The sequence below is a fragment of the Microcebus murinus genome, chromosome 14, assembly GCF_040939455.1.
Source record: "Microcebus murinus isolate Inina chromosome 14, M.murinus_Inina_mat1.0, whole genome shotgun sequence".
Taxonomy (NCBI): Eukaryota; Metazoa; Chordata; class Mammalia; order Primates; family Cheirogaleidae; genus Microcebus; species Microcebus murinus.
The window spans coordinates 61,041,335-61,068,881 of NC_134117.1; the positions used below are offsets into that span (position 1 = coordinate 61,041,335).

General features: G+C 35.7%; 1 protein-coding gene across 7 annotated transcripts in view; it reads left to right on the forward strand.

Moving 5' to 3' along the window:
* Window positions 1-90: 90 nt before the first annotated feature.
* The window catches only part of PPP3CB (protein phosphatase 3 catalytic subunit beta), a 53,884-nt gene continuing 26,427 nt past the window's right edge, over window positions 91-27,547 (forward strand). For 3 of the 7 annotated variants that reach the window (XM_012759916.2, XM_012759919.2, XM_012759917.2), the window contains exons 1-9: window positions 91-311; window positions 15,345-15,545; window positions 16,241-16,365; window positions 19,040-19,151; window positions 21,386-21,531; window positions 21,799-21,938; window positions 22,045-22,122; window positions 22,228-22,322; window positions 24,986-25,111. In XM_012759916.2, the coding sequence (XP_012615370.1) occupies window positions 227-311; window positions 15,345-15,545; window positions 16,241-16,365; window positions 19,040-19,151; window positions 21,386-21,531; window positions 21,799-21,938; window positions 22,045-22,122; window positions 22,228-22,322; window positions 24,986-25,111 (1,108 nt within the window). In that variant the 5' untranslated portion in view covers window positions 91-226. Of the gene's footprint in view, window positions 312-346; window positions 814-15,344; window positions 15,546-16,240; window positions 16,366-19,039; window positions 19,152-21,385; window positions 21,532-21,798; window positions 21,939-22,044; window positions 22,123-22,227; window positions 22,323-24,985; window positions 25,112-27,547 lie in introns of those variants that run through there. The other 4 variants (XM_012759914.2, XM_012759920.2, XM_012759918.2 and 1 more) reach the window with 3 other exon arrangements.

The window sequence follows — 27,547 nt, forward strand, 5'->3', positions numbered from 1 at the left end:
CCCTTGGCCTTGTCCTGTTTCTCTCGTAGCCTCAGTAATTTTGCCCGAGTCCCTAGAGCCTGCCCCGCCCCCGCCCCCGCACGCGCGGTGCATGCCGGTCTCAGCCCCTCTGTAGCGAAAGAGGGTCCGCCATGTTCCCCGGCGGCGCCGCCGCTTGGCTCTGGTAGTCGCCGCCCCCGCCCCCAACCCCGCCCGGCCCAGAGCCTAGCCGAGCCCCGGGCCCAGCATGGCCGCCCCGGAGCCGGCCCGGGCCGCGCCGCCCCCACCCCCGCCCCCGCCGCCCCCTCCTGGGGCTGACCGCGTCGTCAAAGGTGAGAGGTAGACGAAGCCCTGGGGGCCTGGCTTGAGGAACTGTGTGAGGGCGGGCGGGAGACCGTCCCCTCGGGAGCGGGCCCGGAAGGGCGGGCGAGTGACTGGCTGCCTCCCTTGGGGAGTGGCCCCTGGGCGGGCCCCTGCTGGACTGGGCTGAGTCGGTGGCTAGGCTCCGCGGTCTCCTGCTTGCCTTCAGGCCAGGGCGGGGGTTTTGCCTCCGGGGCTTCCTGGCCCAAGGGGTGAGGCTGCTAGCTGCAGCGAGCTCCCTTTTTTTCCTACTTGGCCTGTCAAAGCGGCGCAAGGGCCGCGACTAGCTTCCTGCTCCGCGACAGCTGCACTCGTGGCTTGCCGGAGTGAGCTCAGAGACCGAGGGGCTCAGAGACCTTCAGCCACGCGGGGCCCGGCCTTGAGCAGTCAGAAATCTCCTCGGCTTTGGCCCACGCCTGCTCCCCAGTGACAGCCGTCCGCCCTATCCGCGCTTTGGTAGCGCCAACCGCAGGGGTTAGCGCTGGGCCCTCAGGTGCCACCCCGCGGGGCAGTTGGGGGAACCCTACGGGATTAGACAAGGGTGAAGGGTCGAGGCAGGAATTGTGAGGCTAGGTTTTGTAGTGCAGAATAGGAGTAAAAGAAGCATAAAAGAAAAAAAAACCTTGTGGATAGGAAGAAGTATTTATTTAGAAAATCATTAACACTGTTAGTTCAAAAGAGGTTACCCCTACAGACATACCCCCACACACTCCCCCTAGAAGAAAAAGTTAAATGTTTCTTGGCCAGGGCAGAATTTCTGTATGTTTGCCCACAACAGGGCAGCGGATTAATTTAAAATAGAGAAATGCAAGGCTAATTGAGAGTTGTTTAAGATTCCAAGCTCTCTGGGAGAGCTTCAAAACTTCAAACACTGCTATGGAGGTGAAAAACAATTTGGAATGATTTTTCTTTGCCGTGTAGCTTGATTGATAAATTGAAGTAGTTGTATAATAAAGTTTTCCTTATTTGTATTATGTTTATTTAAAAAATACAGATACTCCTTTTATTTGTTGTTTTGGTTTTTTTTCATTCAGCTTCTTAATAAATGAACTGGCACAGCGTTTAAACCCTGTTTTAGCCTAGTTTTTGAAATCTGACTCTGTTTGAATTAAAATATCTAAAAACACGAAAACCTTTTTTGAGTTTTTATAAATTTAAAATTTTAAGTCTGAGCCTCCTTTGGTTCTTAATAACACTGATTTGCACGTAGGCTTATGTGGATTATTTTTAAAGTTAGTAGTATATCAGGTTGGGTAAGGTATTGGAATGAGCTGAATAAAGAGTTTATGGAATCCTTGTACTGAGAAATCTTTCTTAAAAGAGAAAAAAAAATTGTCAGGTCAAGCATTCATTCTATCAAGAAATCCTTGAGTTTTATGGGAGTAGGAACGATGAATATTGGCTGCTGCTGCTTTTTCTGACTATACGTCTGTGTTGTGTGTTGATTTTCCTTTTCACCTGACTGTAAGATGGGATAACCAGTCACATTCCTGAGAATTGAGTTTATGCTATCCTTATGCATCTGAATTTTGTTCCTTGTTGTATATATGGTAATGTTTTTTTCCTGTACTGCTTTAATGCAGTAAAAATAAGATTCCAAGCATAAGGCAGATTCCTTATGGGTGAGTTGTGAGTCCAAGACACAGTCACATTTGCAGTTTATTGGTATGAAATAAAAGCCATTTGATTTAGGAAAGTAGGAATGGAGCTTGTTAGTATAGAAAATTGGAATTAATTAAAGCTCATGGTTATCATATCTCATGCTTAGTTTTATGTTCTTCATGAAGACAACTTTCATTTCTTTATGGAATTTGTTAGCCAGTTGAAATGCCTGTTGTGGATCACATGTTAACAAATGGTGTGTAAAAGTCTAATTTGCACTGCTCATGGAGTCTCTTACATTTTGGGAAATTCACGTTTCATACAGATCCAGAAATCCCCTTTTAAATTTCATCTTCAGGATTCTTTCTTGCTTTCTACATTCAATAGTTGTACCCTAATGTTACATTTAATGTTAGAGAACACTGGTTGCCAGAAGATAAATGACCACTGTGCTAGTTCAGCTTAAGTTTAACTTGTTAAAAATCCAGATATCTTTTAAGTCCAGGATGTGTTGCTAGTTTTGCATCTGTACCATTTCACAGTTGTAATATTATGGAGACCCTCCGTTGGCATTGATCGTAAGTAGTCTCTTACTCCCTGAAACTTGTTATTGTCTCTAAATTTTTTACTCTGTTCTTCTAGTCAGAAGTCCTACATTTTATGGTCATGCAAGTTCTTAAGGGCATATAGATATTTCTGTGTTTAGGATCAGGTGCCCGAAATTCACTTCTTGTGAAGTTTGGGAACTCGGAATACTGTAAGTGATTTTGTATATAAATGTGATGAGCTTGTCACTAAAATTATTAGTAGTAAATCTATGACACTGATGATCAGTAATTAGGTTTCCTGGTTGGTTAAAACAAATTCTGTTGTGAGCCTGCTTCAGCTGCTGGCTCAGGTCAAATCCTTCTGTTTGAAAGTTGACGTAGCCCAAATGGTTTAGATAAGATAGTATGTGCCTTTTTAACTATATTCTGTTAAGCATTTTTCTGTTCTTTAGCTAAGTTGGAAATAAGAAAATGGAAACAAAGTAGGAAAATCATCTACTGTATCTGCATATGTGCCTTACTACCATATCAGTAAAATTGGCATGGGTAATTAAAGCTCAAAATCTTACTATTATTTTTGTGAGACGGAGTCTCACTCTGTTGCCCTGGCTAGAGTGCCATGGTGTCAGCCTAGCTCACAGCAACCTCATTCTCCTGGGCTCAGGAGATCCTTCTGCCTCAGCCTCCCGAGTAGCTGGGACTACAGGCATGTGCCACCATGCCTGGCTAATTTTTTCTATATTTTTAGTTGGCCAATTAATTTCATTATATTTTTAATAGAGACGGGGTCTCACTCTTGCACAGGCTGTTTTCGAACTCCTGACCTTAAGTGATCCACCTGCTTCGGCTTCCCAGAGTGCTAGGATTACAGGCATGAGCCACAGTGCCGGCCTCCCCTAAGTACTTTAAAAATGTACCTTTTACTGTATAGACTAGGTCCCAGATTTGTGAAACTGGATTGTCTCTTGAAATTACCAAGTGTGTTAATTTTGATAGAAAATTCATCTTTATCACTCAGAGAGCATTGTCTAGATCATGTATATGTTCCTTTTAGCACCTACAGTATGACTCATTTTCTTAACAGTTTTTCTTTATTTTTTAGGTTGTATTAACCTTAAATTATCAGACTTTCAGATTGAACCAAAATGCTGAAGTGTATGTGTTTTAATTTTTTAAGCTGGTATACTTCTGATGGGCAGCCTTACGGTTCATTTAAGTTCTGTTGCCAGTTGCCCTGCTTATAAATCTGAAGTCATTTGGCTAAAGTATTTTCCAGTATCTTTGCTTATTAGGATTGTTTATTTACATTACAGATTTTCAGATGATCCACGGAGGTCTTGGAGTCACATAGCTACTTCACTGTTTCTTGCTAGTTCTATTTCATTATATTTTAATTTTTCTTTACAAAGTCTATTTTGTGGACCTATCTATGTCAAAAGATAACTACTAAAAAATTTTCTTTTTCTTTCCACCCCCATTAAACTGTTAGCCATACTAAAATAAAGCTTTAGCACCATGTGTCCTAAAGAAAGCAAAGGAACAGAGAATTGTGTGTGTGTGTGTGTGTGTGTGTGTGTGTGTGTATACAAGAAGGGGAGAGAACACTATGGTAACAAGATATCTTAGAAGGAAAATGCCAAGTAGGAAATAAAGCTATTCAGTAGTGAGACAAAAACTTCAGGTTCCTGAGCTATTGAATGAATTGGCAAGAACTGTAAGGAAAAGTTTGGTGAAAAGAACCTTGAGTGAAAAGAACCTTTATTAAATGAGATGTGTTTTAGTGCCAATCGTATGACTTCATTTCACCATAAATTTTTTTGTACATAGTGATGAAATAAGCTGAAGCTAATTGGGCATACACGTATGGCATAGAAAAATTATTTTGGAACATCATAGTAATCATATAGCAAATATTTGTTAACTGCCTGCTGTATGCTTCAAAACTGTAGGAAAACAACAACAATATAAAAGATAAATACAGTCTTGGTCCTTGGGGAAATAAACACTCAATGAAAAGTTAATAATATATGTCATAAGGATGGATGTGATTAATAATTGCCAGATAGATAACTGGCAGAGCCAGCTGTTTATCTTAGTTCAAAGGAGGTAGTGATAAAGCTGGGCTGGAATGGTCTAGGAAGACTTTGTATAAGAACAAAGAGACATGAAGGATGGGTAGGATTGAAATAGGCATAAGATTGAGACTATTTATTTGTACAACATTTATTGAGTACCTACTTGGTACCAGACATTGTGCTAGGCATTGGTGATACAGAATTAAATAAGATGTGTTAGATTCTCTTTAGAATGCTGGCAGTCTAGTGGGGGAAACATTATTGTAAATAAATAATATATTGAATTAGGTACAAAGTGCTATTGTAGTTATAAAGAAGGAATTGACTACTGTGTTTCCCTGAAAATAAGACAAGGTCTTGTATTTATTTTTCCTCAAGAAGACACCCTAGGGCTTATTTTCAGGGGATGTGTTATTTTCCCCTCAAAGCCTAAGCTTGCAGCATGCAAAGGATGGCTGGGACCTGACAGGGAGCCTACCTTGTTGGTGGGGCTGCCCGTACCTTTCTGGTCACCTCTGGGATAGTAGCTGTCAAGACGGGGCAGATGAGAAGGGCTGCTCATCTTCTTTACCCCTCCGTGATGACGAAATGCATGGGTTGTGCAGATAGGCTGCATAGTCACACCCATCACTAGGTCATATTTTTGGGGTAGACCTTATATTGCACAAATGCTTAGAAATCCTGGTAGGGCTTATTTTATGGGTAGGTCTTATTTTCGGGGAAACACGGTATCTTACTTTGAGGGAAAGCATCACTGAGAGGATAATGGTTTGAGTTATCCTTGAAGGATGAGTAGAATTTCTCCAGACAGAAGGTGGGGCCAGAGTAGAGAAAACAGAAGCAGAAAGGCATGGAGTTTGGACACAAAGCAAGAAATGTGGGCAATAATGTGTAAAGTGCTTGGCAAGGAGTGGCAGGAGTGAAGTGGGAAGGATCTTTTGTTTACCAAGTTGAGGAGCTGAAACTTAATAAGCAATATAGCCCCTGGATGATTTAGAACACAAGTTCTGGAGTCAGATTGCCTGGGCTTGAATACTAGCTCTCTCACCTAATAACCTCCTTTCTCACTGTGGACAAGATACTTAGCATCGCCAAGCCTTAGTTTTCTCATCTGTAAAATAGAGTCAATAAAATCTCATTATGGGGTTTTCTGAGAATTAATAGAGACAGTACATGTAAAGTAGTACCACAGTGCCTGGCCTGGCACATAAGTACTCAACCAGTGGTAACCATCACCATTATTATGATTGAAGATTTTAAAGTAGAATAGTGACCCAATATCTTGGTTTTGGAAAGCTAACTCTGGTTTATTGTGTGGAACAAATACTAGAGAGGGAGAGGTTTAAAGCAGGTTGTCTAGTTAGAAGATTAATGGAGTAGTCCAGCTTAGGGGTGACCAAGGCATGAATTAAGGGAAAGAGAAACCAGATATGACATAAATTCTTAGTAATATTAGAAGGTGAGTATATTGATTACATACACAAGTGATGGAATGAAACAGATGAGCAACACTTATAGGAAATAGAATAATTTTGCTTTAGGGATTGGTTAAATGGGGCAATTGTAGTTGGAGGCAAAGATTGGAATGACGCATAAAAGGCTGAGAATGGTCAAACTGAAGAAGACATTGAAAATAATTAGAGTTTTCTTTCTTTCTTTCTTTTTTTGTTCTTTCATTCGTCATTAAGGGACTACCCAGAATTTTTGAGTAGGTTAATCTGGCTGTGCTTTTTGTTCAACCAAAAAGGAAGAAGAGTAGAAATTAATAAGATTTTTTTAGTATACAAGATGAGAACTTGAACTAGCATTGTAACAATGGAGATGCAAGAAAATTGAGAGAATTTGAAGAATCAGTAGGATTTGGAGTCTAGAAAGTGAGCAGTGACACCAAAATTTTAAGTGTGAGTGACAGAGAATGGTGATACCTTAACAAAAGGAAGGGGAACCAATTGTGAGGGGTATTGTATTTATAGAACCACCACAAGTTAATTTTGAAGATGATGCTGTTGGATTTATTGAATCTTTCCTTAAAGCATATAGCCAATCCATGCTTCTACTCCTGGCAAGTTAATGGGTTATACCATTCTCCACGATGAAGAGTCTTTTGATGACTCCTTTAGTCAAAAGGAAATTATCATTGTGTTGATATTAGGTCATTAAATATGAAATGTCTGATTTTGAATGAAAAGTTTAGTTTATTATATTTTAAGAAGCAGTACAATTAATTGAAGTATGTACCTAAACTGGCAACATGGTTTTGCTATCTTAATGGTAGCTTGTTTATGCTAGCAGCAAAGAAGCCTGGAGAGTGGGTAGTGATGAAATCACAAAAGACATTTTTCCACAGCTTTTTGAGAACTGAATATTTTCCTTTGCAAGAAGTGGTCCAAAGCCTGGAAGAAGTGGTAGTCAGCTGTTGTAAGATCTGGTGAATACAGTGGATGACAGAGAATTTTCAAGTCCAGCCTCTGTAGTTTGAACAGTGTTGTTTGTGTGACATATGGTCCAGTGTTGTCTTGCAAGAGGATTGGCCTATCTCTGTTGACCAGTCTCAGCTGCTTAATTGCAAGTACCCTTATCATTTCATCCAATTGGTTGCAGTAGATATCCGCTGTAATCAGTTGACCAGGTTTCATGAAGCTGTAGTGGATAATACCAGTGTTGGACCACCAAACAGGCACCATTAGTTTTTTTGATGAATACTTAGTTTTGGACTGTGTTTTGGCACTTCATCTTTATCTAACCATGTGTGGAACACTTGTGATTGTCAAAAAGAATCCATTTTTCATCACATGAAACAATACTGTGCAAAAATGGGCTGCTTTTAAGTCATGACAGCAAAGAAAGACAAACTTTGAGACAATTTCTGTTCCGACGCTCATTTAATTCATGAATTCATGCTTTACTCATCTATCGAGTTTCTTTTTTTTTTCTGACTGAGTTTCACTCTGTTGCCTGGGCTAGAGTGCCGTGGCATCAGACTAGCTCACAGCAACCTCAAACTTTTGGGCTCAAGTCATCTCCTGCCTTAGCCTACTGAGTAGCTGGAACTACAGGCATGCGCCACCATGCCCGGCTAATTTATATATATATATATATATATATATTTTAGTTGCCCAGCTAATTTCTTTCTGTTTTTTTTTTTTTTTTTTAGTAGAAATGAGGTCTCGCTCTTGCGCAGGCTGGTCTTGAACTCCTGAGCTCAAACGATACTCCTGCCTCAGCCTCCCAGAGTGCTAGGATTACAGGCGTGAGCCACCATGCCCGGCCATATCAAGCTTCTTCACCATGCCAATTTGTTTCAAATGATTCAATATTGTTGGAATAGTAATGCCAAACCTTGCTGCTAATTCACATGTAGGTTGACATGGACTTGCTTCCACTACAGCTTTCAGCTCATCATTATCCACCTTGGTTTCAGGTCACCCACGTGGCTCATTTTCAAGATTAAAATCACCAGAATGGAACTTCTCAAACTATCAACATACTGTGTGTTCATTAGCCACATCCTTCCCAAGCACCTTGTTGATATTTTTGAGCTGTCTGTACTGCATGGGTTCCATGATGGAACTCATATTGAAAATAACTTGAATTTTTGACTCATCCATGGTTTCACAAAAATTACTCAAAAAAAAAATATTTGACACATAATTACAATCAAACCGTGTATTTGAATGAGGATGTACCTTCACAATAAAAATAAAACAAGATGTGTCTAAGTGGCCGGGCGCGGTGGCTCACGCCTGTAATCCTAGCACTCTGGGAGGCTGAGGCGGGTGGATTGCTCAAGGTCGGGAGTTCGAAACCAGCCTGAGCGAGACCCTGTCTCTACTAAAAATAGAAATTAATTGACCAACTAAAAATATATATAGAAAAAATTTAGCCGAGCATGGTGGCACATGCCTGTAGTCCCAGCTACTCGGGAGGCTGAGGCAGTAGGATCGCTTGAGCCCAGGAGATTGAGGTTGCTGTGAGCTAGGCTGATGCCACGGCACTCACTCTAGCCTGGACAACAAAGTGAGACTCTGTCTCCAAAAAAAAAAAAAGAAGAGTCTAAGTGAAATGTCAAGAGATATCAGTTGTTAAACTTAGTGTGTAAGGAAATTGGACATTTCATACTTAATAACCTAATATTAAAGACATGATACAGGAGCTGCATTCTGACGACTTCAGTTTTAACCATGGCTCCACCTCTTACTAATCAAAACTTTGGGAAACCACTTAACCATCTCTGAACCTGTTATCTCATTGGTGAAATGGCTGTACAACCTGCCTGACCAAATTCACAGGATATCTCTGAAAATCATGTGGGATTATATATGTGAAAGTACTTTGTAAACTGTAAATAAAACACTATAAATATATTGTCATTGCTACGTAATCTAGTGTTAACATATACAAGTATTTTGGAAACTGTAACTAATAAATCATTAATTCAGCGAACATTAGTATCTATGTTTTAATCACTTTGGTATGTAGAGATGACAGACATAGCTCCTTCCCTTCAAGGCATTCCTAAACTGGTAGGGGAGACAAATATTTATAGTGCAGTATGGTAAGTGCCATAATATATGTGTGTATCATGTGCTATGATATAGGACCACAAAGGGTAGAGCACCGTTAAACTAGGCTGGAAAGATTAGGAAAAGTTTTCAAGAATTGTCACACCAGGCTGGGCGTGGTGGCTCACACCTGTAATCCTAGCACTCTGGGAGGCTGAGGTGGGTGGATTGCTTGAGGTCAGAAGTTCAAAACCAGCCTGAGCAAGAGCGAGACCCCGTCTCTACTCTAATAGAAAGAAATTAATTGGCCAACTAATACATATAGAAAAAAAATTAGCTGGGCATGGTGGTGCATGCCTGTAGTCCCAGCTACTTGTGAGGCTGATGCAGAAGAATTGCTTGAGCCCAAAAGTTTGAGGTTGTTGTGAACTAGGCTGACTCCATGGCACTCACTCTAGCCTGGGCAACAAAGTGAGACTCTGTCTCTAAAAAAAAAAAAAGAATTGTCACACCGAAATGAGGTTTAAAGACTAGATGAAGTTAGGCATAAGATGGAAAATAGCATACCCCAAAACAATAGGGCAGGCAAAGTACAAAGATAAAAAAGTAATATAGTTTAAGAAATCAAAGTAAGTTAGTGTCTATAGTATATATAGAGTGTGTCTGGAATGTGAGGTAGTGGCAAAAGATGAGGGCAGGGGTCAGCTCATGAGGGGTCTCATATGCCATGATAAGGTAAAGAATTTGGATTTTATTTTAGTGAAGGCAGCCGTGAAGCAGAATTTTGAGATTTGAATTTTAGAAGAGTACTCTATTGTAGAACATGAGCAAACTTGGAAAGATTGTAGTAATCTAGGGAAAAAAGTCCTTATTCGGTGTCCCTTGGTGCCAAAGGGACAAAAACAGAGAATTGAGATCTATTGGCCTTGTGTAGGGGTAAGGAAGAAAGAGACGTTGAGGATAATTCCATATTAATCGGGTAACTGTATTGGTAATGGTTTAGAGGGAAAGATTGCATTCAATTTTAGACATACTAAGTTTGAGCTATCTATGGAACATCCAAGTGGAGATGTTTGATAGTTTAATAAAGATCTGGACTGCAGTGATCTCTTTGGGAGTTCTCAAAATGTAGACACTTGAAGGTGTGGTGATGAGTGAGATCACTAGTTCATAGTGTGAGAGGAAGGCCAAGGACAGAAACCTAGGACACACATTGGCAGTTAAGGATCATTAAAAGGACTAGAAATCCATGAAATAGGCCAGTCAGGTATGACCAGAGAAGTAAGAGGAAAACCAAGTGAGTGATTTCAAGAACCCAAGAGAAGAGAGTGTTAGAAGGTAGAAGAATTAGGATAGAAGCCAGATGAATGAGGATTGAGGGTTACTGGGAAGTACCAAAGACCAGCTAAATTGGAGACCATGAATTTGTAGTAGCACTGGGCTATTTTGATGATTTTTATACTTGGCACCCAAATTTAGAAGCTAATTTATCCAAGAATTGGGATTTTGCCTGGCAGGTAGTACAAAAGGACACAAGGGTAAAACATTCAGTTCCATTGTTTACAAAAAGTGGGTGGATGATGGAATAGCTTCAGAATTGTAAGAATATGGCACACACCTGTAATCCCAGCTACTCAGGAGGCAGAGGTGGGAGGGTCATTCGAGCCCAGGAATTTGAGGCTGCAGTGAACTCTGATCTTGCCACTGCTTTCCAGCCTGGGTGATAGTGAGACTTCATCTCTTATTTAAAAAAAAAAAAAAATTGGAAAAAGTAAAGGTAGCCAGAAAGCAGTTGATAAAGAGGGACTATCTCAGTTCTTAACACAATAAAGAATAGATGGAGAAAAGGGAGTGAAACTGGAATATTAGGGTAGTTTGACCCTGAAGAGAGACATTGCAGTTCAGGATTTCAGAGGTGGAGTGGTATTGATGGCCAAAGCTAAGGAGTTGAAGTGGAGTGGAGCTCAAGCCTCTCAGTTCTTAGGTTTTAGATAGGTCATCACATGGACATTAACAGTGGCGGGACTTAGAGTGGAAAAGGCTTATGAACCAGGAACCTGAGTTTAGGATGAATGTGAGAGATGACTAGAAGTTTATTTGATGGTAGGGACAAGGATAAACTGGCTAGAAGGCATGAACCTCAAAGGAAGAGGCATTTTTTTTTTTTCCTCATTGGACTAACTGAAACAATGCTGATGCATTCATTCATTCTCTTTTGGGAGTAGTGGAGTGTGGAAAAATGAGCACCATCCACTTTGAAAAAAGTATTTGAGAAGTATTGTTTTTCAAGAGAACCAGATTTAATTAAGCTAGAGAGATGAAGACAGCTTTTGTGAAGCTTTTGTGAAATGCTAGCAAATGTGTATGTGTGTGTGTGTATGTATGTGTAAGGGAAAGAGGAGTGTGTGTGTGTATATATGTATATATATATAATAGGAATTCTGGAGGTCTCCGTGAAAATGGGAGGGAGGAGAACAGTGAGAGGGAAATAATGGTGGGAGGGAAAGAAATAGAAAAATTCAGATGTATGGGCACTATATTTTGGACAGTTGCCAGGGATGGCAATGGTGGGAAACATGGAGGGATTAACTGACACTAGGCATCTGAATGGTACTTTGGAGTAAAATTATACACTGGGCACAGGTTGCACCCCAGTTGGAGGCCTCAAAGGACTAAAAGTTTGTAGCCTTTGCTTAGAATTGGAGAACAGGGTTAGTTAATTCCCAGGATTCCTTGCCCAGTGGTAGAAACAATAAGAGATCTCTGCCCCTCCCCAATCCTAATCAATCTGTATCTTTATTTTTCCAGCTTCCTAAATTAAAATGTTTTTTAGGCCTTGATTTTTAGCTACCATACGTTAAAATACCTTGTGAATGTTATTGATTACTATACAGATAATGGCTTTCATGCCAAAATTTGGCTTAAAGGAAAATTTTCAACAGAGCAGTTTGATCAAAATGAATTTTACCAAATCATGTTTTCTAGTGTTGGTAACTTTGTGATTTTTGTAGCCCTTTAGGTTGTTCCAACTAATCTTCCATTATTAGCCATTTCAGTTGTTGACTTTTTACATTATAATATTTATGTACATTTAGTTCTGGCTTTCCCCTATCACAAATATAGAAGAGTGAGAAAAATAGTCTGAAAATTAAGAGAGAAAAATATATTAATATATGGGGGAAATCCTGGAAAAGCAAGAATAATTGGCTTAAGATTAATTAGAAATAAAACCTTTAAAAGCCTAAAAACTAGATGGAAATACTTCAAAATGCCATAAAAGTTACAAAACAAAGTACTGTTTGAGAATATTTTTAAATTTTTTATTTTTTAAAAAATTAATGTCTTCTATTTGGTCAGTTTTCTTTTGCCCTGTCAGGTCATCTGCTGCAGCTTCTTTCTCCACCTGCCAAACAACACTATACATACCTTTTTTTCTCTTATTTTCTTATTTACTGATGTATTAAAACTTTTGAAATTCCCTATTCTCCGCTTCCAGTGTTGTGTTACTATAATAACAATAATCCTCTATAGTTTTCATCTACTTTTACCCATGCATAGGTGGCATTTCTCCACCATTCAACCTGTATCCATTCCTTAAAGATAGTTTTGAAATGTAAAGTATGCCAGCTGGTTTTGAAATTTAAAGTATGCCCTGAGTTGAAAAATAAGTAGAAAAGCATAGATCTATAGATAACTAACCCATGGGCATGAAGTCAGTTTTGTACTTTTTTTTCCGGTGAATAAAGACCTCTGACTCTTGGTTAAAGAAAGGGCAAATACCTCAGTGTGACTTGCAGTGGCGCATTCATAATGTGCATGAAAACATGCAATACCACTGTGTCTGGCTGAGTAGGGGGAGGAGGGAGTGGTCTCATAGGTGGGTTTTTGGGAAATTTTGTATTTTGAACAGAATTCAGCCACTAGGGGAATTATGTTGATTGTTAGAAAGTATGTATGATCCAGAAAGCAGCATCTTAAATGAAATAGCATCTCTTTTCCTGAGTAGAGTGAAAAAAATTCTCTCAACCTAATGAAAAAATATCCTCTCTTGATCTCAGAAAGTTGGATTTGAGAGATATTTAACCTTCTAATTTTTTTAATGTCTCAAAAGTAACTCTTCATTTATTTAGTACTCAATTAATTAAAATCTGTATTTTTAAAACAATTGGTTTACTGATGGGGACAAATTTGGTTATAGCATACATAATAGTTTGTTTAATTTTTGATTGGTGAAAAACATACTGTAAGGTTTTTGTTTTATTAGAATCTTAACATATATTTGGGGGAACAAAAAATATTTTAGCGCCTTAGTCTAGATGTAGTAAAAAGCTGTGGTAATACATATGTTTCTAGTGAAGGGAAAATAAGTTTAAGTTTTGTTTTACTAAGTATCAAAAAAAGAAAAGCAAGCCAGGCATGGTGGCTCATGCCTGTAATCCTAGCACTTTGGGAGGTTGAGGGGGGGGATCCTTGAGGCCAATAGTTTTAAGTGGCAGTAAGCTGTAATGATGCCACTGCACTCTAGCCCAGGCAACAGAGTGAGGCCCTGCCTTTAAAAAACAAAAAAAGAAAGAAAAAGAAAAGCGAGAGTGATTGGTGATTTCAGTCTTTTAGAAATGGTTAGCATCCCTCTGCCTTAGTTCTTATCTCACTTCTAAAGGATTAAATTCTTCCTTAATTTTTTCCCCTAGTATGAAAATGTGGTTATTACTCTTTCTTTGGTAATTGATATAATTCTAACCCAGCCCTGCTTTTTAGTTACTTTAAGTTGAAATGTAAAGGAGCAATTGGTCCTGTACATTTCAGGCTTCTATATAATGACTGATAATCACAATGATGACCCCAAAGCATCAAAAAGTGCTATCTGTATACTATATACCCCCCAAATTTTTTTTTCCAGAAAAGAGGGAACTGCCTTACATTTGAGTCTGTAATTAGGTTTTGACTATAAATTTCTCTTTTTATTTTGAAAAACAAAATACTATTTGGAGAAGAGCCTGAAACTATTTCATTCCAAGTTGATTTTGAATACATAGAGAAGATTTACTTGTTGGATTCAGTGAAAAAGTAATCAAATAAATTTAATAGATATATGGTAATTTTTCCTGGGTATATGACCTCAAAATTTTGTATTGATACCATTGAAAACAGACTTTGTTTTCCATTCCATTCAACAATATCACTTAAAAATAGTACAGTTGGTGATTTCTTGTAGAAATCATAAGTATATACCGCAGAAGTGAAAAAGCCAACTACAATATGACAAAAATAGGAAATTTTGGATAAATTTGCAGGGATAAATTGGGATAGTTTTACAGTCATAGCATTTTATTCGTATTCAAAAAGTGCTGTAAACCAATCAACTTCAATGGAAGTGAAGATAATTTGCTTTCAAAAAGTGTTAGCCCCAGGCTCAGTGGCTTATGTTTGTAGTCCCAGTTACTTGGGAGGCTGAGGATCCTTTGAGCCCAGGGATTTGAGGCTGTAGTGAGCTATGCTCATATCATTGAACTCCAGCCTGGGAAACAGTGAGACCCCCCTCTCTTTAAAAAAAAAAAAAAAGTAAGTGTTAAATGACTCAAAAAGTGACTCCAGTGATAAGGAATGCACTGATGCTAAAGATATGCATAAGGATTTAGAATGAAAGTTTTTGTGAAACATGAAGTTAGAAGAAAAGTCAGTATCTAAATTTTCATGATTGTTATTTTAAGTCTATATGTGCCACTAAATTAAATCTTGTAAGCATTCTGCTGTTTTATCTATATACCTCTAACAGTTTATATTAGAGTTGGCCAGAAAACTTTTTTATGTTCTTATTAATAGCATGGTAGATCACCTTGTATTTGGGATTTGTTTCTATTCAGGCTTATGTGGTATTAAATTGTATTTATTTATCTTCACTTTCATTTAAGGTGTATGAAGAGTATGCATGAAGAGTATGTCATACATTTTGAGAGTTCTGCTCCTGAGAAAATGTTTTGGCTTAAAGAAAAAAGCTTTAGTTATCCTGAAAGAACTTTTAGTTTTGTGAGACAATTCATTTCTCTAATAATTTTCAACAAAGAACATGTTATATAGCTTAATAAAAACTATTAATTGTATAATTGGCTTACTATTTTAGAAAAAAGTGCTATTTAAGAATTAACATTCTGCCCAATAAATGAAGGGGAAAAACCCCTGCTTTTCAGTTTTTACTCCTATTTCTCTAGATCCAATGATTAGTTTTTAGATTAATTTGGTGTTAGTGACTTATTTTTTATTAATCAAAAATATTGCAGCTGTTCCTTTTCCTCCAACACATCGCTTGACATCTGAAGAAGTATTTGATATGGATGGGATACCCAGGGTTGATGTTCTGAAGAACCACTTGGTAAAAGAAGGTCGAGTAGATGAAGAAATTGCACTTAGAATTATCAATGAGGGTGCTGCCATTCTTCGGAGAGAGAAAACCATGATAGAAGTAGAAGCTCCAATTACAGGTATGCTTATTTATGTTTTGGGTATTATTTTTATTACACTTTTATTTAATTGCTTGGATTTAAAACTGTTTCCTCTTCAATCATACCATATACTAAATTGATATTACGTGAACAGTATCTTGAATTTCCAAATTATTTTCCATATTTAAAAAAAGTTTTGCCTGTTTTCAGTGAATAAACATGATCCTAAATAATCTGACTATAGAAATTAGTCTAATATTTTTTTCTGAAACTTTCATCAGTTGTGTTGACCGTACTTTAGTTTGATTCAGTACTTAACTTTGCTTTTGATCTTTAGGGTCAGATACCTTTATATCATTTCAGATATCAAAGGTGATCATTTAGAATTCAACAGAAAGTAGTGAGTTAAAATGGAGATTTTAGTTACCACGGTTAGTTAAGTCATCTTATGACTTAAACACATCCTTGGCTTCCTTAAAGAGGGGCTTTATGAATACAGATGAAAATTTGTCACTGACCACAAGTTTCATTATTTCTCTTACATCTTGTTATAGATCTTGAGCACATGAACACTTGGTTACACATCATCCCTGTCATGACTCTTCATAGACCACTTTCTTCTTAGACATTTCTTGATAACATTTATATTATCTCTTATGTAAAAGAAATTATAATTTAACTAAAATTTGTTATTTCAGAGATTTTTTTCTTATCTAATAATCTTCTTGTTTCAGTGTGTGGTGACATCCATGGCCAATTTTTTGATCTGATGAAACTTTTTGAAGTAGGAGGATCACCTGCTAATACACGATACCTTTTTCTTGGTGATTATGTGGACAGAGGTTATTTTAGTATAGAGGTAATAATCATATACTGTCATTTGATATGCTGTTAAGTGTTAACATAGATGATTTCCATTCATTCCTAGTAAAATAAGTTTCTGAAAGTACCTGTGTTGGGTTTTTTTAATACCTCTGTATATTCTGAAGTTTTTAAGAAAAGCTACTATTCATTCCTCTTGTATCTTTCTAATCATCCAATTAATTTTCTTTGTATAGCTTTGTTTGTATAATTATAATTGCCATTTTTCACATTGGAAATTATGAGCAGACCAAGGGGTCTTCATTTTCTTGTCATCTAGTGGTCTTAAGAAGCTAGTGTTTTTTATTTCTCTTGCCTCTAAAGGCATTAAACCACATGAAAAAAGATTAATTGAATTCTCTCTGATTAAAGAAAGCATATTATGATTTTTTATTGCTTGAGCCCTAATGCTTTTATCCCTTGTTATGTAGCTATTAAGGCCTATGTATATTGTATGGAATCTTTTTGTATTTGATAGGATTAATTTGTTTAAAAAACTTAAAAGACATTAAAATGACCTATTAATCATCACTTAAAAGTAGATGGTTCCTTTTGCTCCTTTTTCTTTTTAATTATGTAAGTAAAATATAATAAATACAGAACAATCTGCATTTTGTAACGTATGTATCTCCTTTTTTAAAAATGAAAATGGGACCATATTATAATACTATTCTATAACCTGCTTTTTCTTACATCCCTATATGGTGAATGTCTTTCCAAATCAGTAAATATAAATTTACAGTATCATTTTGAATGGCTACATTGTTTTCCATCTGATGAACAAACTATAATTAATCAATTCCTTGTTGTTAATCACTTAAGGGGTTCCCAGTTTTTTGCCATTACAAGTCATGCTTCAGTGAGTCTTTTATTCCTCTATCTTTTGCATACTTGCTTGATTATTTCTATAGGACAGATTCCTAGAGGTAGAATTGCTGGGTCAACTCTCTACTAATAGATACTTATATTGCACATTTAATACATTCCAAGCATATTCTGAGCACTTAACACATACTGATTAGTCCTCACAACAATGTTATGAGGTAAGTACTGTTATTTTACCCATTTTATAGATGAGAAACCTGAGGCTCCCTTCGAATATTTAAGTAACTTGCCTAAGGTCATATTATTAGTAAGCAGCACAGCCAGGCAGTGGTACTTTCAACTACCTCTCCTTGAAGACTTACCTAGTGAATTTCCTAGCTATTTACTATAGTTTATATCCCCTTCTCCAGTATTTTCAGTATACCTTTCTTTCTGAAGTTTGCTAGGAGTCCTAATATGGAAGGGAGTTCTGGACTCCTTCCATCGTGCTTCCCTTAGGAATTTTATTATTCTGAGTTATTTTTTTCCTCCATTCATAGTTTTCATTATCAGCCCCTTCAACTTTCCTCAAATTATTTTAGGGCTTCAAGAAAATCAGAAAATGTTCCTAGCAAAAAGTTTGCAGACATTTCACAAAAACAATAAAATAAACAATTTAAGAAGCTTATTTGGTAACTAAGCATGTTGGTGTGTATGTCAATATACCTTAACTTGTTAAAAATAAAGTGTTTTTTTGTGTGTGTATGAAGATTATATATATATATATACCATGTTTATTTCCATATAAAATAATCCTTCCTTTTTTTAACCAAATAAGTAAAATGTGAGTCTCTTTTCTTATGTTAAATCTATTTAGAGAAAAGCATCTGCTGTGTTGTTTTAATCTTTTTATTTTAAAAATTGCATTTGCTTTGAATTGGTTTAGATAATAAGCACCTACCTTATATAAGGCAACATTCATAATCAACAAAACAAACATTATTTAACATGGTGTAATGCTTAAGATTAGAGCATCAGAATCCTGTCTCCATCACTTATGAATTTTATAATTTTGGACAAGTTATTTAAGCTCTTTGCTTCAGTTTCCTCATTTGTAAAATAGAGATAATATTACATACTTCATAGTGTTGTTTGAGGAATAAATGAGGGGGATTAATTATATAGTCCTTGACACATTGTAAGTACTAAATGTTAACTGCTATTATTTTTGACATTATTTTATTTACTAATAAACCTGAGAAGACCAATCTGCTAATTGTTTTTATATTGAACAATCTATAAATCTAAAGTAATTAAATAGATTATTTGACTCATTCATTAAACAAATATTAGGCCAGGTGCGGGGGCTCACGTCTACAATCCTAGCACTTTGGGAGGCCGAGGTGGTAGGATTGCTTGAGGCCAGGAGTTCAAAACCAGCCTGGGCAATAGTGAGACCTCGTCTCTACAAAAAATAAAAAAAATTAGCAAGATGTGGTGGCGTGCACCTGTAGTTCTAGCTAGTAGGGAGACAGAGGCAGGAGGTCCTCTTGAGCCCAGGAGTTGGAGGTTGCACTGAGCTATGATGATGCCACTGTACTCCAGCCTGAGTGATAGAGCAAGACCCTGTCTCAAATAAAAACCAAAAAAACCCTAGATATTTATTGCTTTTTCTATTTGCTAGGTACTTTTCTAGAAATGGAGAATTAGAAGTGAATAGGATGACAAATTCTATTATTTCACTGAGCTTATATTTTAGTAAAGGAGTAATTGAGATGGTAAGAGTAATAGAGGAAAAGGAACAAAGAGCAAGCAGCTTAGTTAAACAAAAATGCAAGATAAATTTACTGGAACATTTTCTTTTGCAGTGTGTCTTATATTTATGGGTTCTGAAGATTCTGTACCCAAGCACATTATTTCTTCTGAGAGGCAACCATGAATGCAGACACCTTACTGAATATTTTACCTTTAAGCAGGAATGTGAGTACTGCCAGGAGATATGTTTTCTCTTCCTCAATATTCTTTTGGATTGATATGTATAGTAAGAGTTCATGAAGACTTTATAGTGCAACATATAAGAGCAGATTTAGTGTCTACACATAAAGCTTTGAGGAAAGTTGTCAGTTAATGATATTTAATTATGGAGTTTTTATTTCAATTTTAAGTTTAATTTTTACATGTACTTAGGAACAGTTTGGAGTTTTGTATATATTTTTAATTTTAAAATTATTTTTTTTCTAACAGGGAAAATAAAAACAGAAAAAAATTGTGATTATTGCATTGGAGATTTTTGTCCCCCAATCTTGAAGCATTCCTGTGAAGATTCTTAACAAATTATTTATCCCATCATCATTGCAGATCATTTCAAACATGCTATTAATGAATTGAAATTCTTAACGTATATTGTTAACCCCTTTTCTCTCTCAAATTATTACAGCCATGGTAATCTAGTATCTATAAGCGACTATTAATATATGATACATAGCAATATTTGGCCTTCTTTTATATCTCAGACCTTGTGATTGTTAATATTCATGACTCTATTAAGTTAGAGTTAAGTTCTAAAAATAGAAGTAATTTCAAAATTATTGAGACTCAAAACAAAATCCAGAAAAGATCATGTTAGTAGAGACTTATAGTAAAAGGAGAAAATATAGTGATGGGTAGTGACAGAGGTAGCATAATCATACAACTTCAAGGATCAGGCAGGTAACTTATATGAATAAGATGAGACCTGGAAAGTACATGCTTGACCTAAAAGTAATCAAATTAAAGTTTTTATTAAATCACAGTGCTGGAAAACAGGTCTGTCAGCAGATTACCAGCTTAGAATGCCTGGTTGCTGGATATATAAAGATTTTCTTATGTTTGAATGTTACAATATTAAAATGGGAAATAGGAACTAAGCTCTTGTTTTTGCTTAATTAACAAACCACCCACTAATATCCCACCAAAACCAAAACACACAGGAATTTAAAGGTATAAAGGAGCAAAGGAATGTGAATGATACCTTTTTAAAAGTAAATGATATCACGATTTGGTGGAATTTTGTCATTCATGTGTTTCTATATTGGCTTCCTGCTTCATTGACCATTTTAAGTATGCGTTGTAGACAAGAACTCCCCACCTCCTCCAATGTATTAGTATGATATTTTACTTTTTAGAAAAATTGGATAGACTTTGAATTTTGTTGTGATGATATAGTGACCTTGCCTGTAATAATAAAATGAAGCAAGTATTAAACCTATTTTAGCCTCAAGTATAGTTCTAATTTTACCTTATTTGGCCAATAAAGGTGAAGGGTTGAGCTGTTTTTAGAGAGTTGACTTTTATTTATTTTTAGTAATATTGTATGACTATCTGCTACATATTCCAAAATAAATTTAAGGAGAACAAAAATTTGTCTTTATAAGACTGATAACATTGCTTATTTTTGTTGATTCTTATAGGGGAAGATGTTTGCCTTTTAAACAAAATTTATATACAGTAAGATTTACTCTTGTGGTATTTAGTTCTATGACTTTTGATAATGCAGAGTTGCCTACCACCACAGTTGTGATACAGAAAAGTTTAATCATGCCATAAATTTCTTCTTGCTGCCTTTTTATAGTTACTCCTTTACCCCCTCCCAATTCCTAGCCACCACTCCTCTACTTGTCTTGTTTTCTGTCTCTATAGTTTTCTTGCCTTGGTTTTAATAGTCCATTATTTATACATACATACATATATACTTTTTCCTTTTTCCTTTTTTTTTTTTAAAAACAGGGTCTTGCTCTGTCAGCACTCCGAGGCTGGAGTGCTATGACATGATAACAGCTCATTGCAACCTCGAACTCCTGGGCTCAAGCCATCCTCTTGCCTCAACCTCCTGAGTAGCTGGGACTACAGGCGTGTGCTACCACACCCCATACCCAGCTAATTTTTAAAAAAATTTTTTTGTACACATAGGGTCCTGCTTATGTTTCCCAAGCTGGTCTCAAGCTCCTGGCCTCAAGTGATCCTCCTGCCTTGGCCTCCCAAAGTGCTGGGATTATATGCATGAACCACCATGCCTGGTCACTTTTTTCTTTTATAACTGAAACTATCCAAATCTCATAAAAAGCTGTAAGATAAGGGAGGGGAGAGAATAAGAAGTAAAAATCATATATATATATATATGTATATGTTTTTTAAATGATAGTAATTTTCAATTATTTAATTTTTTCTGTTTCTAGGTAAAATTAAATATTCAGAAAGAGTCTATGAAGCTTGTATGGAAGCTTTTGATAGCCTGCCTCTTGCTGCACTTTTAAACCAACAGTTTCTTTGTGTTCATGGTGGACTTTCACCAGAAATACACACACTGGACGATATTAGGAGAGTGAGTATATATTTTAGTTGAAAGGTTGATTACTATTTATAGTACTTTGTTGAGTAGAGAGTAAAAGCTTCAAAATTCTCTTTACTGCCAAGATTAGGTAATACTAAAAATTAATATACTGATGATATTTTAAGGAAATAGCTTCTAATCATTCAGAACTATGTACTATGGACTGTATTCAAAGTTGGCTTGCATTCCTGTGTTCATTCTGTCCTTATTTTTTGATGAATTATTTCTGTTCTTTGTTTTTTTTCTTTTCTTTTACAGTTAGATAGATTCAAAGAGCCACCTGCATTTGGACCAATGTGTGACTTGCTATGGTCCGATCCTTCTGAAGATTTTGGAAATGAAAAATCACAGGAACATTTTAGTCACAATACAGTTCGAGGATGTTCTTATTTTTATAAGTAAGGAAAAATATCCAAGATTAATCACATTTTAGTTGCTAACATAGCATATATTACATACAAAAAAAATCATCATTTTACTTAATTTACTCTTTTTCCCCCACAGCTATCCAGCAGTGTGTGAATTTTTGCAAAACAATAATTTGTTATCGATTATTAGAGCTCATGAAGCTCAAGATGCAGGGTAAGAATTCTGTTTCCCTGACCCAAATTAACACCTTAAATACAAATCAAACTTAGTATCTATGATTGATGCTTTACGATGCATATTAAGCTATTTGTTTTGCAGCTATAGAATGTACAGAAAAAGTCAAACTACAGGGTTCCCTTCATTAATAACAATTTTTTCGGCACCTAATTACTTAGATGTCTACAATAATAAAGGTAAGATGTTGTTGATAAAAAAATTATTAAACAACTTAGAATTTTAATTGACTTATTTTTTCGAAAATAGAAAAGGAGTGTTGTATGAAACTATATCTATCCAAATCTCATTATAAAAAACTATAAGATATAAGGGAGGGGAGAGAACAAGAGATAAAAATCCAAAATGCGAAACTGAGTCATACATAACCATTCCACAACTTGTCACTTATAAAAGCTGTTTGGTAAAAAGTGCTCTGAGTTAAGTACATCAAGTAAAATCAAACATGATTTTCTCAAACTCCCCTTTCTTAAATCTTTCCCCTTAAAAATCAAGAGAGTTTTTGTTGTTTGTATAAAGCTGCTGCTGCTTTGATGATTTTTTTTTTATTTGCACTGTCTACTTGTTTAGTTTATCATGTTTCTTTCTGTGTTTATTGATCTAGGTTCTCTTTCCCTTTCTTATTCCCTACTTTTACCTCCGCAGTCTTATCACTGCCCCATGAAGTACTTTTTTTGTATTTGAGCTTTCTTTGATTAAGCCATTCTGACCTCATTTGAAGGATACGTTCTTTTCTTTCTTTCTACTGCTTTTTTCCATTTTTTCTTATATCTTTTTTCTTTACCTTCTATTCCAGTGGTTTTCATTTCCCCTTTGTCCTTGCAAATTTGATCTGCCTATAGTAATTGGATTTCATTTTATTTTAAACATAACTATTGACAGATGATACCAAAAGGTTTTAATGTAGTTAAGCGTGTGCCAAGGACATTGAAGATGAGATTGAGTATGTTTATGTAGTTCACATCTTCAGAAGAGGAAATTAAGAGGCCAGCTTCTATTCTGTCTTGACACATAGTTAATTCAGTTAACTATGCCATAACTTTAGGATCAGACTGGAGTGGATGTGCCAGGAGGAAAGAACAGAAGGTTAAAGACTTTTAAAAGTACATTTAGGGAGATGATGAAGTCATTGCTAAATAAGGGTCATGGTGTAAGTTCAAAAGAGGAGCAGAAAAAGAGTTTTTTTGGATGATGGGAGATGATTAAAAGATTTGCCTGAGATCAAACAGTAGTATGCTGGGTAACTTTGGTACAGAATATGCCATAAGAACTTATACTGTAGATCTCTAATGAAATGGGACTTCATTTTTGAGAAGAAACATATCTAAGTTTGACTCCATTATGAAAAACAGAATTAACTATTAACATTTAACAAACTACCAGTGCTCTAATTCCTCAACTGTGACTTCCCTCATCAGTATTAAAGGAGCTAGAGTTCAGTGCCAGATTAAGTGCTGCCTTACTAGTTGTCTTTTGTCAGTTTGACTCAGGAGGTTAAGGGATCAATTTTTTTAGTACTTAGAAAAGAAACTCAAACCATTGACTCTGTCTTGTCAAAGTCAAATGTCTCTTGATAGTTTTGAGTTTGTATATAATAGTGTTAATGATTTGAGTGTTTACACAGTATGTATATGCTTGTAATGTTTCATTCCATCCATAAGGCAATTTTCTAGATTTTCTCTCTTTTTTTCTCACTTAAATAAGGTCTGGAAACTTGGTATCAGCTCCTAATTTCTGAGGTTGATTTAAATTACTTTTATTTCACATGGGAATTTCGTAAGGGGAAAAAACATACCCCTGTTAAGTTAGTAAATGGTAACATGTAGCAGGATTGCTTTTGATTCTGCATTAGCCAGAATCACAGATCTTGGAATTTAATATCACATTTCAATACTTTTTGTCAAAAATTTTTTTAAAACCACATAATTATTATATGTGCCCAGCATTTTGTATTTTATGTAGTTTCATGTAAAATACATTCTGTGATCTTAAAATAAATTTCTGAGGTAGGGAGGTGGACATATTAGTCCTATTTTATAAGTGAGAAACAGATTAGTTGAATAATTTACCAAGCATTACACGGCTAGTACGTGCTGTAGTTTTAGATTCAAATCTAGTCGTTCTGACCCAGTGTTCCATAAAGTAATATAACCAATGACTGAAATCTGTGTAGGTTAATTTAAGATATTAATTATGTCAGCATATTATATCTGAAATGGAGATGAATATGTTACTTTTGCATTATTTGGTTATATTTTCTCTTTTGGTATTTTAGTGGTTTTTTTCCCTAAACGAAATAAAATATTTTTGATAATAGTTTTGTCTCATTTTCCATATTAAGTGAAACAAACACATTCATAAATAAAATGCTCCAAATTGGTGGGATTTTTTGTTTGTTTGCTTTATTAACATTCATCTGTACTTCACAGGTTGCCTACAGCCAAAGACCCTCTTACATTCCTCAATTTATATGAACTTTAAAAACCTAGAAAATTGCTCATTGCCATTCAGTGTTTCCTCTAAAAATTGAGTTTTCACAATTTTGGATTTAGTAAAAGTGCATGTTCATCATTGAATTATAAAGTAAAACAGACGTTCTAGAAAGAATCTAGAAATTTTATTAATAGTAATAAGTGAAGATCTGACTATTGTTATACATAAAAGTGTGTTAAAAACAGAAGATGTTACTACTAAAAATTAGTTTCTTTCCCCCTCTTCCAACCTTGATTCTACTCACCCCCTAATGCCCCTCGCTCTTAAAAAGATATTTTTTGCTTTTATGTATTTTTTATTTTTGAGGCTAAAGACAAATTGTTACATTGACATTCAAATTATCTTGCAGCTGCTGTATTAAAATATGAAAATAATGTGATGAATATTCGACAGTTTAACTGTTCTCCACATCCGTACTGGTTGCCCAATTTTATGGATGTCTTCACATGGTCTTTACCATTTGTTGGAGAAAAAGGTATGATTGTTATTTTAAAAAAATAAAGAATTGTTTTATTACTGTTACATTTACTCCAGTTTACTATCATAGGCACATCTTGCTAAAGGAAACTAAAGTCTGGTTTCACTATGGTTACGGCTCTACTTGTGTCAGTGGGTGTGGGTAGGAGAGCCTCAAAGATATTTTAGTTAGCTGTTTACAGCCCCCATGTGAGGGTGTCTGGGGCACTGGGAGAAGACTTATAAATAGCCTAATGTTGTCTTCAGCTGTTGGATTTTCTTTCTTTTTTTCTTTAGCTTAAATCTTTTATGAAGGAATGGAGGGATACCTTTTTTTTGGAATGGTCCCTTCTGCATATTTTAACACCATTTTTGGGCATGCCACAGAAATTCATGAAGGAACTTAAAAGCCTTCATTTTGGTAATATTAGTAACTTTATAGCAGTTCTGTACTCTGAGAGAAATGATAAAGAGAAATTTAGATTCTAACCTAATATTTCTTCTTCTATATAAAAAATGTATAAAATTTTAGTAGTGATGCTTTTCTGATAATTTAGAGGAACACCTATTAGTACATACTTAAAAGGCTTTTTAAGAGAAAATAAATGTAACTTAAGAAATTTTGTTTCTAACTTTTGTTTCTAGTTATATAACATTCTTAGGATTTCATTACTTATGACATTCTTCTTTTCTTTTTAGTGTTAATGTTTTCACAAGGCAATGCCTCGGTTTTCATATGTGGAAAATGATAGTATGAGAGTATAGACATGATTGTAAAACATTTTGTTCTATATCCATCTCTAATTTTTTCTCACCTCTTCCGTGTTACAAAATGTTCCTTTCTGTATGAAATCTGTACCTTCTGCCAAGGCAATTTGTGGTTCTAAGATTCAGAATTAATACTTAAACTTTGTGGGTTAAATAGGTTTTCTGCAGTTTGCCTTTGGTTGTCTTCTTTTACTCAGTAGGTTCAACATTAAGTTAATATGAAGCTAGAATTACCCTTTAGCATTTGAGAAGGGGGCCAGTTAAGGGCTTAGGTGCAAGGGATGCATTACACTTACAACCTTCTATCTTTGGTATATGAGAAATAGTTCAGTCATAGCATCATCAGGCTAAAGCCAATTTAAAAATTCATCTTGCTCACTCTCCTGCCTCCAGGCTAGATCGCAACTCAACTATTTTAATATAATATGGGGAGGGTAAAGGAGTCAGGAAGATAAGGTAGGAGAAAATGGACATTTCATAGATCTCTCTAATTTGGTTCTCTAAAGTTCCCATGTTAGGAAATATTTCATTATATCTAATCTAAATGTTTATACTGCGAGTATTTATTTTTTTTATTTTTTTTTCTTTATTTTTTTTTTTCTACGTAAACCAATTTCAGTGCAATACTGCGAGTATTTAAACAAGGAAAGAAATAGATAATAGGTTTTTCTCAACTAGTGCACCTATGAAAAACCCAGGGCATCATAGAGTTTTAGAGCTCATAAGTGAACTTAATCATTTAGTCCAACTCCTTGTGAGAGATGAGAAAATTTAATATGATTTCTGTGGCTCTCTTATAAGTGAAGATGGAGAACAGTAGGCTTTTCTCAGTGTTCTATATTTGAAGACTGCTACTAAGTGATCTTTGATTCTTCTTTGCCACTCTAACTCACCTTATCTCTTATAAGTATGCAAACCTTTTAATTATTTTTGTTGTTTTTCTGTGGATCTTCTCTGAATTATTCACATCTTTCTAAAAATGTAAGCTCAGATTTTAACATTGCATGTGAATAGAATCCTAACCAGTGTTGAACACAGTAAGAAAATTTTCACAAATTCTTTACATATCTTACTATTTTAATATATGGTAGCTGTTTAGGTAGCATAACTACTTCTTGATTGTAATGAAAATTTTCTTTTAATGTGAAAAGCAGCAAGTGACATTTTATTTGTTCTATTTCTAAAAAAGCCAGTTTGACTCTGGTCTTGTCCCTGGGAGGCAGCTAACCTAAGCCAAAGGCTTCCTGAAAGGCTGGTTTAATCCCAAAGTTAGATGAAAACAGTATTTTTGTAAGCTTTTTGGGGCTAAGGACCCCTTTTTTGTTTCATCTAAAGAAATCTTACATTGGCCTATAGTCCCAGCTACTTGAGAGGCTGAGGCAGAAAGTTTGCTTGATCTCAGGAATTTGAGGCTATAGAATACCTTGATCATGCATATGAATAGCCACTGCAAGCATAGTGGGACTCTGCCTGAAAAAAAAAATTACATTAGACAATTTACAGCATGTACAAAGGTAGAGTGAATAATACGAATTTCATATGTACTAATTACTAACAATTATCAAATCATGGCCAATCTTGTGTCATTTATATACTTATCCACTACTTCCCACCCCACACTTAATTATTTTGAAGGAAATCTCAGCTTTATTTTTTTGCGTGTCTACAAATATTTTAGAAAATATAT